At 40.0% G+C, this 15,485-nt stretch overlaps 1 protein-coding gene across 4 annotated transcripts in view; it reads right to left on the bottom strand.

Moving 5' to 3' along the window:
• phka1a (phosphorylase kinase, alpha 1a (muscle)) overlaps nucleotides 1–15,485 on the bottom strand; it is a 110,732-nt gene that overhangs the window by 47,505 nt on the left and 47,742 nt on the right. For 2 of the 4 annotated variants that reach the window (XM_048544440.2, XM_048544441.2), the window contains exons 17-19: nucleotides 14,167–14,245; nucleotides 12,249–12,412; nucleotides 2,658–2,834 (exon numbers count right to left, since the gene is read on the bottom strand). In XM_048544440.2, coding sequence (XP_048400397.1) covers nucleotides 2,658–2,834; nucleotides 12,249–12,412; nucleotides 14,167–14,245 — 420 coding nt within the window. The remainder of the gene's footprint in view (nucleotides 1–2,657; nucleotides 2,835–12,248; nucleotides 12,413–14,166; nucleotides 14,246–15,485) is intronic. The other 2 variants (XM_048544442.2, XM_048544444.2) reach the window with 2 other exon arrangements.

Raw genomic sequence — 15,485 nt, 5'->3', positions numbered from 1 at the left:
ATAAGCATATGGATGTACATGGAATAGTGTAGGTTGGATGGGCTTCAAATCGGTATGACAGGTCGGCACAACATCGAGGGCCGAAGGGCCTGTGCTGTGCTGTAATGTTCTGTGTTCTATGTTCTATGTTTACATAGGAAGCTCTCCTTTACCACCATTATGACTGGCTTTGTTTATTCATTCTGGGCACACTCAACATCTGTTCCACCTGTTCCTCTTACCCCTGTCACTGGCATTAAAAACACCAATTTCTAGCTCTTTGAATTTACAAAGAAACATATTGGATTTGATATGTAAACACCATTTCTCACTCCACTGACATTCCAGACCTGCAGAGCTTCTCCAGCACTTTGTTTCATTTCAGATTACCAGCATCTACAGTATTTTGCTCGTTACCCTAGATTTCGGTTCTAACATGCAAGCTACAATTGTGTCTATTCTACATCTCATGTGGTTATCATGGAATCTTATTGCACGAGAAGCCATTTGGCCCATCATCTGTGCCAGCTCTTTGCTACAGTCGTACAATTAGCTTGACTCTTCTGCCCCATCCCCATTGCCCTGCACGTTTATCTTGTATCTTGTACTTTTATCGCATTCACAAATTGTCTAAACTGAACCTGTTGAATCATATGTAAATATCCAACAGGAATTACAGAAATTCATTGGATCTCCAGCTCAACATGAACAACAATTGAAATAACCCATTGACAAAACCAAGAAACATGATTTAACAATTGAATAAATTTCTGCAAAGTTATGTTAAATTGGGCAGAGTACAACTGGTATCTGTAACAATTGGGAAGACAAAACAAAGCAGAAAAGGAAAAAGGAATGTCAACCTTCTCTCTAAATTCATTTGAAGGATATAGGTACACTGGTCAGGCCAGCAATTCTTGCCTATTTCTAGCTGCTTTCAAGAATGCGGTGATGAATTGCTCGTTAAGGAAGGTTGGTCACAGTAATAAATGGAGAAATATCACAATCTAGTTCTAGATCAAAAAGGTGTATTACTTATAGGAGAGTTGCAGGTGGCGGTTCTCCCACGCGTCTACAACGCTTGTCTTTCTGGGTGGCAGAGGTCATGGGTGTGTTGTCAAAAAAGCCCTGATGAGTTGTTGCAGTGCATCTTGCAGATGCTGCTGCCACTATTCTTCAATGTTTTGGGAAGTCAGGAGGCAAGTTACTTGTTGCAGAATTCTTGGCCTCGGACCTGCTCTTGCAGTCACAATTTTTGTATGATTGGCCAAGTTCAGTTTCTGGTCAATAGTAACCTCCAGTATTTAGATTATATTATGTAGCACTATCGAATATGAAGGATAGTTGGTCAAATTCACTCTTGTTGGAGATGGTCTTTGCCCAGCACTTCTATGACACAAATCGTATTTGCCAAATATCTGCCCAAGCCTGGATGTTGCCCAGGACATATTGCATAAGGACGTGAACTCCTTTAGCATCTGCGGAATCACGAATAGTGCTGAACATTGAGCAATCATGAACAGTTCCACTTCTGACATTATGTTGAAGGGAAAGTAATTGATGGGAGCAGCTGAAGACAGTTGAATCTGGGACACAACCCTGAGGAACATCAACACTAATGTCCTGGAACTGAGACAATTGATGCACAAGAACCATAAGCATTTTCCTTTCGTGTTAGGTATGACTCCAACCAGGGGAGAGATTTCTCTCTTGATTCTCACTGGCTAGTTTTGGAAGGGTCTTGATGCCATATGCAGTCAAATGCTGCCTTGACTCAAGGACAATCACTCTCACTCACCTCTGGAGTTCAGCTCTTTTCTCAAGAGTCAACTAGACCTGACGCAACGCCTGACGTGTCATAAAACTGCAAGAATCAGCTCAGAAACTCTACTCTTAAAAAGTGATTTACATAAATTAAAACACAAATTGGAAAAATAAAATATTTTGAGCTTAAGTAAATATCATCACTTCTTGAAGACATCATTTCACTTGTTCAACAGTAAATGAGAAAAAGGGATACATAGTGGGAACTGAAACTAGAACTTCAACTGATGGAGTTCAGTTAGCGTTAGAGATCATTAATAGCCCAGCACACTTTAGCAAAACAGATTAAAACTTTTCAAAAATTCTCATTAGTTTCCTATAGTTGATAAACACAACATTTTCTGGAGGTTCCTATTGTTATAACTGCAATTGCTCTGTGAAAAGTTATTTTTAAAAGAATAACAGATACCTTATTTGTCTGTTCCAGATTTCAAGGTTATTTTTTTAAAAAATCATTCGTAGGATATGAGCATTGCTGACTAGGCCAGCATTTACTGCCTATCCCCAATTCTGCAAAAGGGCAGTTAAATGCCAAGCTCATTGCTGTAAACCAGACCAGGGACAGCAGTTTCCCTCCATAAAAGTGAACCATTTGGATTTTTCTGACAATCGACAACGGATTCATTGAAATGAAATGAAATGAAATGAATGCAGTCATCATTAGATTCTTAAATCCAGATTTTTATTGAATTCAAATCCCACCATCTGTTGTGGCAGGATTTGAATCAAGGTTAACAGTCCTGTGACAATTCCACTAGGCCATTGCCTTCCCTGGTTAACCCTAATAAGGTAATCCCTTGAAAGTGCTCTTAATTCATTGCGACATTTCTAGAAAAAAAAACCACCAAACTAACTTTGAACGTCAAGTCCTTTTGCTTTGTGTACCAGAGAGACCAGGTCCCGTGTAGCATGTGCAGCAGCACGGAAACGTTGCAGACCCTTTTTCTGTGCAGTCGGCAGCATATTAGCTTGCAGTGGCTTGCTCTCCAACAGTTGGTTTAAGTACACTGTTAACTCATCACGGTTTTCCACTGTGGCAATGAAGACACTCGTAATTTAAGAAGGTCAATTCTTGATTAACATCAAGCAAGACACAAGTACTGCCATGTTTGAAGATTCATACAGACTAGCATACAGAGGGGAATGGGCCTCAAGCTTTGCAAGTGCATGCACATGAGCATATTGCAGCAGTCATGAAAGCCAACATATCATCTGACTGCAAACAGACAATCAAAATGATAAAATAAAGGCCTGGTTGCCAATCAGCACCCTCCACTGACTATGTACCGGTTTAGAATGAATTTTAACCCACCTATATAATTAAGGAAAATAACACATACACATTTTCTGATTCCAAAAACAAACAACATTAAAAAAAAAGCTACATTGCCTTTCTCAGCACCTGCCTATGGAACCAGATCAGCCCAAATGGACTGCAATCCACATTCAGGCCAACCCAATTTGGCCCTGACCGTGAACAGCCACCACACATAGAACATGCAGATCCTCTAAAAAAGTTTTTTCTCTGCAGCTCCTCAAACACACACTCTCGGCAATGCACCAGCATCTCCTCGCCCTTCAATCAAGCCTACCCCAACTCACAGCGTCCCTCTCCCAGACCTGTAAAGGACGTCTTCTGTTTTCCATTCTTCACAGGATCCACAACCACAACCTCAACTTACGGTTCTATTCTACCCTAGAAACAAGAGAAGGGTCCTGACCCGAAACATCAGCTTTCCTACTCCTCTGATGCTGCCTGGTCTGCTATATTCGTCCAGTTCCACACTGTGTTAACGAAGTTAATTTTCTAGTTGATGACAATGAGACAAGTGGAGTAACTCCACAGAGGCTAGTATCCTCTCACTCAGTCATCCTTTATTTGTACATGCAAAGTCATTGACTTTGATCCAGCTTTCTCATAGCCAGCTGCTAGAATGAGCAGAACCTCTGACACCGTTTATATTTGTCAGCCAGGGCTTCCTGATTGGGTTGAAATGCATCTGGTTGACCTTGTTACAATTGTTACATCCCCGCACACCCTGCAGAGTTCAAGGACATGGGACGGTTCTCTCACTTGTAGCTCCTCCTGGACTGTTTCAGCACCGGGTCAGGTTCTTCCAACACTGTCTTGGATACAGGTGGCACCTAACACCCAGAAGTTGACCTCTCTTGCCTGGAGAATCTCTGAATAAATTCATTCCCTTCTTCAGGTGGCAAAGGGGATGAGGCAGTGACGTTCACCATGTCTATCTCAGATTCCAAAGTCTCTTCCGTGCTTAACAGGGAGGGAGAACCTACAGGTTCCGACAGGCCTTTCTGATTGTTCCAAGGAGCCAAGCATGTTTTGCAGCTTTCATGTGGTCCAAGTGCTTGTTCAGGGTCATTTCACCTACCCAAACTTTGTGTGTCATTGGACCGGACCTCAGTTGACCTACCCTCTTATCCATGCAGGGCCATTCTGTGGTTCCTGCACCAAACTCTCTCCCCAGAAATAAATGGTCTCTCCCATTCAGCGTAGTCTTGCATCCAGCCTTGGCATTCCTAATGCCATTTGACCCTTATACCCCCGCCCCAGGTCCGGGAAGATCAGATTTAACTGGATAAGGAGTCATCTCCCCTTTAGTGATTCTGCTAGAGCTATCCCTACAATCAAACGGGAAACAGGACAGTTTGGTATCGAGTGAAGCTGTAGGCTGTTTCTTTAAGTCTGCCTTCAAAGTTTGTACTGCTCTTTCTGCTAAATTCAGCCTGAAACTCTGGGCAGCACTGCCTTGTCCTCTTTAAGCAGACTTAGCAGGGACTTGTCTGTTATTATTACAAATTTACATCCATAAAAGGTATTGGTGGCACATCCCAACTCCAAATATGATCACCAAACCTTCCTTCTCTATCTGGGCCTAATCACACTCTATTAGCCAAAATCCTGGATGCATATTCTATTGGGCGTTCCTCTCCATTGGGCCACTTATGTGCTAATACTATTCCAAACATGTACAGGGAGACATCGCATGTCAATGCCAGATCTCGCTTGAGATGACAGTTTGCCAACACTTCAGAGGATGGATGCAGCCATCACCAAGGCTGACCCTTGTTTCAGAGCTGATGCAAAGACGCCAGAATGGAGGCCAGGTTACGTATGAACTCTCCATAATAATTCACCAGCCCAAGGAAAGCCCGAAGTTCCAATACAGACATAGGAGCCAGGCCACCTTTGATCGCTCTCACTTTGTCTTCCAACAGACGTAATCCAGTCTTGTGAACTCTGTAGCCCAAGTAGATCACTTGGGGTGTCTGGAATACACATTTTTCCTCCTTCAGGCATATACCAGCCTGGGAGAAACATCTAAGGACTATGTTCAAGTTATGCGAGTGCTCCTTATCGGTCTTCCATGTTATTAGCAAGTCATCTAGATCAATGGTGATCTGGAGTAGATCTTGTAAAATGTTCTCCATCGTCCACTGAAAACTGGCACAGGCTGACAACACCCCAAATGGCAGTCTTGTATATTGGTACAAACCCTTACGGCTATTAATTGTGGCGTACATCTGAGAATCCTCATCTAACCACAACTGCAAGTACGAATGGCTCATGTCCAGTTTCATGAAGGACAGCACCCCTCTGCCAGCTTTGGGTATAAATCCTCTATGTAAGGACTGGGTATGTACCCAGCTGTGAAAAGTGCTTTACCGTTTGTTTAAAATCCCCGCAAAGGAAAACTGACCCATCGGGCTTCACATTGGTACACTGGTCTATCCATTCTGTTAAGTGGACTGCTTTGATGATTCCGTTGCTTTTCAGCCCTCTGCTTCTACTTTGGCCCAAAAGGTAAAATGACATTGGGTGGGCCTTGCAGAATCATGGAGTTGCTTCCTAGTCAACATTTTCTAAATGAAAAAATGTTGAACCAATCAAGTTGAATCTTTCTCAACCAATTTCGCCCCATTAAGCTTGAGTCCAAGCCTTTTACTCAGATCGGTGGTAAGTGAACCAGCTGCTTCACAAAGAGACCAGAACTGAAGTTGTAACCTTAATCTGTAAAGTTATCCAGTATAGGTTCCAAGTTAGCCAAAGTCTTGTGCAAATTTAAGAGTTGGAATCCAGAGCAAATTTCATTAAAGACTGGTTCCGCGATCACTGAAATGGTATCGATATCTGTCAGAACCGGGTACCATTTAACCAGAAGTCTATTTTGATCGGTTCTGATCTGGACGTTGCTAAGCAATTTAATTGTTCCAAACCAGATGTAGGTGGAGTCTCCAAAGAATTCATTTTCCCAGATAACAGCCTGTGAATTCTGTTACATTACTTAGGTCGCTTTTGCAGTCTCAATTCCACATACTGGCAGCAACTATAATGACATACCGGTCCGGAACCTGAAGAAAGTTTTAATGGTTTGGCCAAGGCTCCTCTTTGTTTTGGAGTTTTGTTGAGGGATAACTTATGGTCCCTCTGTTCAAAATATGACATCAAGGTCATGCCATTGCCTTCACGTGTGGTGTTCCCCAAGCTCAGTCAGACTGGCGAAGATGTCCATTTCCATTAGAATGCCCTACAACTCATATGCTCCACTTGCTGCATTTTCCAATAATAAATTCAGTTGTTGTAGTGTCTGTGTGAAGACCAACTAGGCTTCAGCTATTAGATGATTCTGCACGGTGACATAATTAATTCCACACAGCAAACAGGATCTCAATATCTCATCAATGGTTAAACCAAAGTCACGTGCCTCTGCTCGGTGTCTTAATCCAGTCAAAAATATCGATACCATTCCCCTTGTACTCAACTTGCTGAGTGAAACTAACAGCGTCTCAGAATTGGAGGTGGCTTGGAGTCATAATATTTCTTGACTAAATCCATCAACCCTTGAAAGGTTTTAGTATCTGGTACCTCAGGGAAAGTTAGGGTCCTAATAACTGAAAATGCTGTGGGTCCACAAGCTGTCATGGGAATTACTCATTGCTTTTCATCTACCTTAATGTCATCTGTCCGGCCAAAATAACTCATTCTTTCTACAACCTGGGCCCAGTCTTTGAAGGCAGGATTGAACGAGTCAGGTTTCCCAATAACGGCATGGTGCCAAAAATGCTTACCCCAATGCAAATGCAAGCATTGCAAGTGAAGTTTCTTTAGGAGCGTGCTTTACTCTCGTCGCCACTGAAATAACTCTACAAAGGCTGTACACCATCACCAAGTCACCCTTATTTACATGTGGAAAATCCTAGATACTGATCCAGCTCCCTCAGACTCAGCCCACAGAGCACCAGGATACCGGACACTTCTGTTCTTATCTGTCATCAGGGCTCCCTGATTGGGGCTATTAATCTAGTCCAATCTGGGAATTCATATTCTATGAGGTCTACCTGGTTGAACTCATCATCACAATCACTACAACAAATTGGGCTACACAGAAGTAACAACTTCCACAAGTACTTCATCTATTTCTATCAGCTTCCTGTTCCTAATCAAAAAGTTTATCAAGGTCTCATTTGAATGAGTAAGATTAGTTTGGTTCTAGATTGGAATAGGCTTAATGATGTGGTACGGTATTCCGGTAATAGTTGCAAATCTCAGATGATAAAGGGAATTCTCAGGCAAAAACACAAATCTAATTTAATCAGGATCAATAGCTCCAGATTTCATTACTGCTGAAGATGCATCTTAATTCCAATGCTGAATTCACAGTTCATTAAGGTTCATATCCCTCTGCAGTACTGACGTCATTGACAATGGCTGTGTCGAAACATTGACAGCTTTAGAAAAGTATCTTGCTGTTTGTCTCTTATATAGCAACTCGGGTCATCAGATCAGATGCAGATCTTCAAACAGGATAAATTTCAGATCATAATCAAGGATTTAAATGAGGATTTTTTCTTTTTTAAAAATGCCAGCCTGTTAAACGAACTAATCTCAAACAAGACAGCAATACAGGCATAGCAATAAATTTCTGCTCTCACATTTGCAGGGGATTCCACACCTAATAATTATTCAGAGCTGGAAAATGGAACCGTGCACATACAAGATGAAGGCCAGAAACATCTTATCTGTGAAGCCTCCCCTGTTAATAACCTGCCAATGACCACAAAAGAATAATACCCACATGGGCAAGGTCTGGCTATGTCTGTGCTTAGTGATTTGAATTGCATTGCCAGTCTTCAGGAGAATTGAGAAGAGCATTCGATTTGAATAAGTTTCCAAAAGAAAATATGTATTTTGAACACCTAGATTGATACCTGGTACAAGTTATATCACATAAAGGTGTGTTACATAAAGGCATCTCCATTTGCCTCTCAACAACCTCAATCAATGCGTGGACAAAAACAAGTTAAAGCTCATATTTGGTAGAATTTGTATTTGTGGAAGATGAACTCTCAAACTGAGGATGTCAAAAAGGTTCCAGGCTTGGTTCTCTCAAAACTAGGATAAAGTTGAGAAGTCTGATTCTGACAGCTGAACGTTCATCTCTTTGGGGTACTCAAAACATCAAAACCTAGACTTTAAGATCAACATTCCTTTCTTGTTTGAAATATCAATATCATGTTAATTCCAAATTCAGAATCTTAATATGAATTATCTGCACCTGTACTCATTTCTGCTAGAGAATGGGGGGGGGGGGGGTAAACAGTGCAATTGACAGAACACAGCTGAAAAACATCACACATGGTAAATGACAACATGCTCTTCAATTTTTTTAGAAGCCAGAAGTAGCAACATTTCAAGCATCTTCATCCAGCTTCACTGAAGGAATATGCAGCAACCCAGATTTTGACAGTAAAACATTTCAAATTTTTCCCTTGACTTTCATTTTTAAATTAAAAAGCATAATATCATAAATAGCCTAGCAAAAGCTTAAGCAAGCCAGAATGGAACATACACTTGCACCTCAAGTAATTGCAATTTGCACATTCACTTCTGCTACAACAGAAAGCAAAATGAGTTTCTCCATCACATTCAGCCATCCTTAAAGCATTGCCAAAAGTTGGAGCAATAAATGTCATGCCACCTCAAAGACAAAAAAACAAACCCAAGTATGCAGAAACCAATCATCAATAAAATCCAGAATCCCTCAATGTGAGATGGTGAGGATTTCCACAACCCACTAAATAAATATAGATTCCATTTAGCATGAAAGTGAATGAAAAAAAAGTGACTCATTCATTTCACTCTAAAATACAATAGCTGACATTCAGTTCAAAATAATTGCTATATGTAGAAGGCAGCAACAGTGGTTGTACCTTTCATAATTCTTGCAACCATAACTTTGATGATTCAATATTACAGATATTACCATTAAACTCTAACTAAACCACATGCAAATCTTTTTTTCTAAAACGAACAGGTTCTCAGCCTGAAACTGAATTTGGAGTGAGGAGAAGAGGGATAGCATAGTTTCGAGGGCCATGGGTGATCCCTGAGTATTTGAAGAACATGTAGATTTGGGGAGAAACTGGAGAGGAGGAGAAAGAGATAGTAGATTGTGACCAGAATAGGGGGATGGGGTTGGCGATATAAGAGGAAAGTGTTTGACAGTGGGGACACTGGTGCAAGAGAAGTCAGTCGGTATGTGGGTGGGGAAGTTCATTAATAATCAGAGTCAGGGGGTGGAATGGGAGAAGAGAAACAGAGTACATACTGAGAGATCGAGATGAGGGAGGGCACTTACAGTCAAGCTTGTTAGGCATGGAAGAAATGCTCCTTTTATCTCCTGCCCACAAGCGGTGCAGTAAATAGGCTGAATCCATCAACTAGGTCTTTCTTACCTTGCTTAAGACAGCCTACATGGGTCAAAAATCGAAAACTTGTAAAATTTACAGCATTCTGCCTTCATAAAAAAGTTGAACACCCAACCTAACCCTGCAAATAAATTGGTCAAATTGACAGGAAACCACCTTGCCAATCTCCCTCTCAAACAAAACCCAATTGTTTTGGGGGTTTAAAAATTATCTTCCCCAAAGTTTCTGTTTATCATACAAATATTTGGGCGGCACGGTGACTCAGTGGTCAGCACTGCAGCCTCACAGCACCAGGGACCCGGGTTCGATTCCAGTCTCGGGTAACTGTCTGTGTGGAGTTTGCACATTCTCCCTGTGTCTGCGTGGGTTTCCTCCAGGTGCTCCAGTTTCCTCCCACAGTCCAAAGACGTGCAGGCTAAGTGGATCGGCCATGCTAAATTATCCATAGTTCAGGTTATAGGGGGATGGGTCTGGGTGGGATGCCCAAGGGGCGGCGTGGACTTGTTGGGCCGTAGGGCCTGCTTCCACACTGTAGGTAATCTACTCTAATATCACTGTAAAAGTGAATACTTTTAAAAATTTGCTTCAAACTAAAGCTGTATTATTGGTAACTGCAAATGCTTTTCCACTGCAATTACATTGTTGTTTGAATTTATCTACATTAATGGTGATTGTCATCAAATGACAGACTTCATTAATTTTCAAACAATGGTTAGCAATAATACTTGTAGTAGCCATTATGAATCTGAACCATATAGATTAGATATAACTCTACAGATCAAATTGGAGACAAGTGCAACTATCCAAGCATTCTTGGACAGGAAGGAAAAGGCAAAAGAATCTAATCAGAAATCCTTGCTACATCAAACATGTGGTTGGCCAATAACAGTATCAGTGTCATGCTTAAATAGTATTGGGAGGCTGCATAAACAGCAATCGACTAGAGAAGACAGAAGGAAAAATAAGCGTGCTATTGGAAGGAGAGACAGACCATTTCACAGACTCATGTTGGATTGAAAATATTATCTGAAAACATTCTTAACCATGTTAAGAAAATAGGTATTCAGGCGAGATATCCGAGGAGTTTTAGCAGCTCTCAAATTCAGCCCCGCCTGTAGCCCCATCATGCTTTGAAGAAATGCGGTTTGAAAAATTGGAGAAAGTAAAAAATTCGAATAATCACTTTGTGAATGCAAAAACGTTAACTATTCAATGCCTTCCTTCAAATTCTTCATACGCACGTTCACACTCAAATGCAAAAAGGCACTTTTTAAAAATTCTCCCTACCATATTTTTCTGTAAATTTGAAAATACTAAAGAAAAAGCAATGAACAGAGTTGAATTAATGGTATAATTCTCTAAACATGCAACTACTGCATGTAGTAGGGTGCAAATTATTTTCAAAACAATTGCAGGTGCTGGAAAGATGCTGTAGTTACTAACAATCCCCATTAACAGCTATTCACCCTCCTGCCAGGTCATTATCAACTCCTTTGTCTATCCAACTGCTCTTCTCTCTCCTGAAGCTCTATCCTATCATTTACTCCCTACACCGTCCCCCTCCCTATTTTCTGCAAATCAGCCAATGTTTTCCCAGCTACCATTAGTTCTGACGAAGGGTCACTGGGCCTGAAATGTTAACACTGATTTTTTTTTCTTCACAGATGCTGCCAGATCTGCTGAGCTTTTCCAGCAACTTCTGTTTTTGTTGCTAATTATTTCCAGTTCTCGATCAAAGAACTCAGATGGAGTCAGGCAGTTTGGACAGAGGTCACATGGTCCAGTTTGTTGGTCAAATAAGTCTGCTGTATTTTGGAACTAGGTGAGAAGGAACTTGACCTGTCTGAAGAGCACAGCTCATTGTTCCCTTTCTCTTTGCAATGAATCTCTGCAAAAAGAATTAGAACCAGTCCAGAAGTAATTTTCCACCACCCATAGAGGATTCCGAGAGAGGATTAATGGAATCCACTCCACTCCACTGATTAAAGCGAAGAAATTTCAGAGATTGACTGTTCCACGAAGACACACAGTGCCAACAGTTTCGGCTTACAGTGTTACTTCTAAATCCAAACACCAGTTGCAACAATCCATAACACACCTCTTTTTACTGATTTTAACTGTTACTTGATGACAGTTCCTTTAAGTTAACACTGCAAAATTTTTATGTTTTTGTTCTTCTCAGTGTGCATGATCAACTTTTTCAGAAAGGTAGTTATTAATACTGTTGTGTAATCCAAACTGTTCTTCTATAAACTTTACATCTTAATTTGATTTTTTTGGGCAATAAATCTGCTATTTGTTTTTCACTAAAGAAAGCAAGCTGACTTGTTCTTAATGCCTGACCCTGACATAACTGAGATCTACAAAATCTGCATGTCACCAACCTGGTTAAAATTTAAAAATTTGTGGTGATCAGCAGAGAGCTGTAACTAAAAAAAAAACACAAGATATTGTTCCTCACCAGTTCTAACGTCATATTTAGCTACATAATTTAAAAAGTAAAAATTGCACATCTTTGAATTAGAGTGCTCTCCCTTTCAGAATATAAGTTAAATGAATGAGCAGTAGTCAACACTCTGAGTTGCAACACCATGACTGAAAATACCTCCATTCCTGAAAAGCATGCAAACATCTAATTATTGAGAAAAGAATGTCAGCACATGTCAAAACTGTATTGTTAAACAAATCGCAATTGTGTAGATCCACATCCTTACCAAACTCTAAAAGCTGAAATTCATGCAGCTGCTCCACTGGTTCTATTATGTCGTGCGAACCAAGCCAGTCAGCAAGAGTCTTACCATCAGGTCCAAGATCCATAAAACTGAGGTGTGTGCAGCATGAAGTTACCAGTAATGCTGACAAATTGCCTGTTTGAACTCTGTAAATAAAAAATATGTGAGGACTCCTTTCTGTTCAAACTGCTCAACAAGCCTAGCTATGTTCAACTCTAAAAACAGGGTTTAGGTAACAGTCCTGGAATTAAGTGGTTGGAAATTTATTAACCGTACCAGTTTGTGCTCTGTGCTTCTGGCGCTCTACCAGAATGGGTTTATAAAATTAAGGAGGCAGAATATCTGCTTTTTGCATAATCAACTATGGGGCACCCTTCCAAAACAAAAACAATCTATTGAGAAATAATTGGCAAATCAGATTTACTTCCTACAAAAAAGGCACCAAAAAATTACAGAGGAGGGTATTAATTCAACCTGCATTATAATTTTGGAAGGAGTGAAAAAATCTGTACCAGTTCCTGACCAATAACTTAAATAGTGAACTTAATGAATTAGAGCAATTTTTTTTTTTCTTACAAATGGGACAGAAAGTGACATTTACATTAAAACTGATAGAGAGTTACTAATTTCAAACTTTAAGTTCAAACGGACAGCTGGAATGGAGAAGAAATTAATTCATACAGTTTTGTGGCCAACTTTAAGTAACAAACAGAAAAGCTATAAATATCAAACATTAAATGCCCTGCCAGAAATAATATAGTAATGGAGTGTAGAATACACCTGTTGATGCAAATAAAATTGTTGTTTTTCTGGCACAAAGGAAGTAAAAGACAATAAAGCAATCTATTAAAACAACCTGCAGTTGGCATCTGAAGCAACACATTACTTCTACAAACTTTACCAATTAACTAACTAGATTTGTGCCATCTAAAGCTGAAGGCTAATATCAATATCAGATTATACATATAAAAATGAAAAAAATACATAGCAACAAGAGAGAACATTTTATGACTTTTATGAATTTAAAATCATCATTCCTTAATTGCATGGTTGGTAAAGGAGGAGTTCAGTTTCCAGTTGATTCAACTAGAGTAGGAATGGGGCACAGTGTCACTACTCTATGCAAAGGCGGCCAAACTTCAAATCCTTAACAGCTAACCAGCAACCCTTCCAGAAAATGTGGGTGTATGTCAATGAAGGGTAGTAAGCTCATCTGTGAAGCAGTACTAGAGGGAATTAACCATTCCTGTGCTGTGCGAATCTTAAATTCGAAACAAAAAAAAATCCAAATGCCAAATACCAAGAGCTTTACCAAAAATAGTGCAATAATGGAAAGTATAATGTACCCATTGACAAATAAAATTGCAGTTTTTTTCTGGCAGAAAGAAAATATCATTGTTGACTAGTTTGTCAAAAGTGATCCATGAGGATACAATTCCCTCTGAGCTAGCTAGACATGATATTTAGTGTCTAAGGAATGGAGTCCTAACTTAAAGGAAGACCATTGAGACAGAGACTAAATTAGAAGTAAATATACTTGATTCTTTAGCGTCCTTCCAACTTCTGCCCCACTCTCGGCTCACAGTAAACACCAGAGAAAACTGCTTTATATCACAGAAACGTGGGGCAGCGAAGTATATTTAAAACCCAATCGTATACAAGATGTGAGATTATTTAAAAGCCCCATATGGTGTCAATGATTGCTTTCTATGCAATGTTTGGTGCAATATTAAGGTTTTCCTTCAGTCTCCAAAAAAGTGAAATCTCAATCAGGACAGGCATTTTCTATTACTGGATGTGTGCCGGAAAACTAAGCCATTGCTCCTGTTCCACAGAATTCAATAACAACTACTAGGAAGTGTACAAAAGTTCAATTTACATAGGTCCTCAGATTACCCACCTGGCTCCTCCAAAATATCCATCTTGCAGTTTCTTCAATGTTGATAGCACATTTGGATCAATACTGGTCTCATTGTCTTCTGTAATTTTAAACATTTTCATATTAAAAAGTTAATCATTTAAATGAGAATAGTTGCAATCTGTATTTGACTTCCAAAAACAAACTTCCATCTCATTTTCCAACTGACAAATTTCCATTGTATTTCTTAGCTGTCAATGATCGTTCAGCTACAAGTGACTATTATGGTCTTGTTAATACAAGGGCCAAACAATATATAAAACACAGGAAAGAATGAAATCTGATTTGGCAGGGTGGTGCAGAATTACCAACAATAAAACCCGGTACGCTAGTAAATAACTATGCTTTTAAATCAACAATGTGTGAATTTAATACAACATCTCCATTGCAGATGGGACCCAAACCAGACCTTCTGGCCCAGAGAAAGGAGGCTTAGTGAATGACTGTTAATATAGAAAGTAATTACACAACTGATGGCTCAATTAATTAATCTCAGAGAGAGAAAAAGGAGCTAAGGACTCCTGGCGCGCAATGCTAGTGTCCACACCTCTGAGCCAGGAAGCCCAGATTCATATCTTACCTGCTCGAACAGTGTCTAACAATATTGCTAAGCAGGTTAATTTAAAAAAGGACTGAGTAGTTATAGTTCTTGGCATGCAGTGGTAGTGTTCCTCCCTCTGAGCTACAAGATCTCGGTTAAAGTCCTACCTGCTCCAGAGGTCTGAATAAGTTTGTTTAGAAAATAAATGTGACTGAGCAGTTAATAAAATCTGTCAACAAGTAAACGTGTGTTGGTTTCTGTCTCACTGACAGGCTTGGATCCAAATTTACATTGATAGTAGAGAACTGCAGTTTAAAGATGAAGATAGGCAATTAAGAGTTCTTTTCAGACATAAGATTGGAGTTAGAGGAGAATGGCTGAAAGCAGGTGCAATATGTCAGGGTCTGACTTCCTACAGATGTTTTGTAAAAGTGAATCTTACTATCAATTAAAAATGAAGTGGATGTGTGGACACAGGTTAGATCCTTACTAATAAAAAAAACAAAGCATGGCTTTAGCACCAGAGATAATGGGAACTGCAGATGCTGGAGAATCCAAGATAACAAAGTGTGGAGCTGGATGAACACTGCAGACCACTTTTCTGATGAAGGGTCTAGGCCCAAAACGTAAGATTTTGTGCTCCTGAGATGCTGCTTGGGCTGCTGTGTTCATTCAGCTCCAGACTTTGTTATCATGGTTTTAGCACTATTGCTTTCCACTAGAAACAAGATCAGGTGTCAAAATCTCTCAGACCTACACA

The sequence above is a fragment of the Stegostoma tigrinum genome, chromosome 15 (genome assembly GCF_030684315.1).
Source record: "Stegostoma tigrinum isolate sSteTig4 chromosome 15, sSteTig4.hap1, whole genome shotgun sequence".
In the NCBI taxonomy this organism is placed as follows: Eukaryota; Metazoa; Chordata; class Chondrichthyes; order Orectolobiformes; family Stegostomatidae; genus Stegostoma; species Stegostoma tigrinum.
The sequence above is the reverse complement of the archived record's forward strand: the minus strand, read 5'-3'. Positions and strand labels throughout refer to the sequence as shown.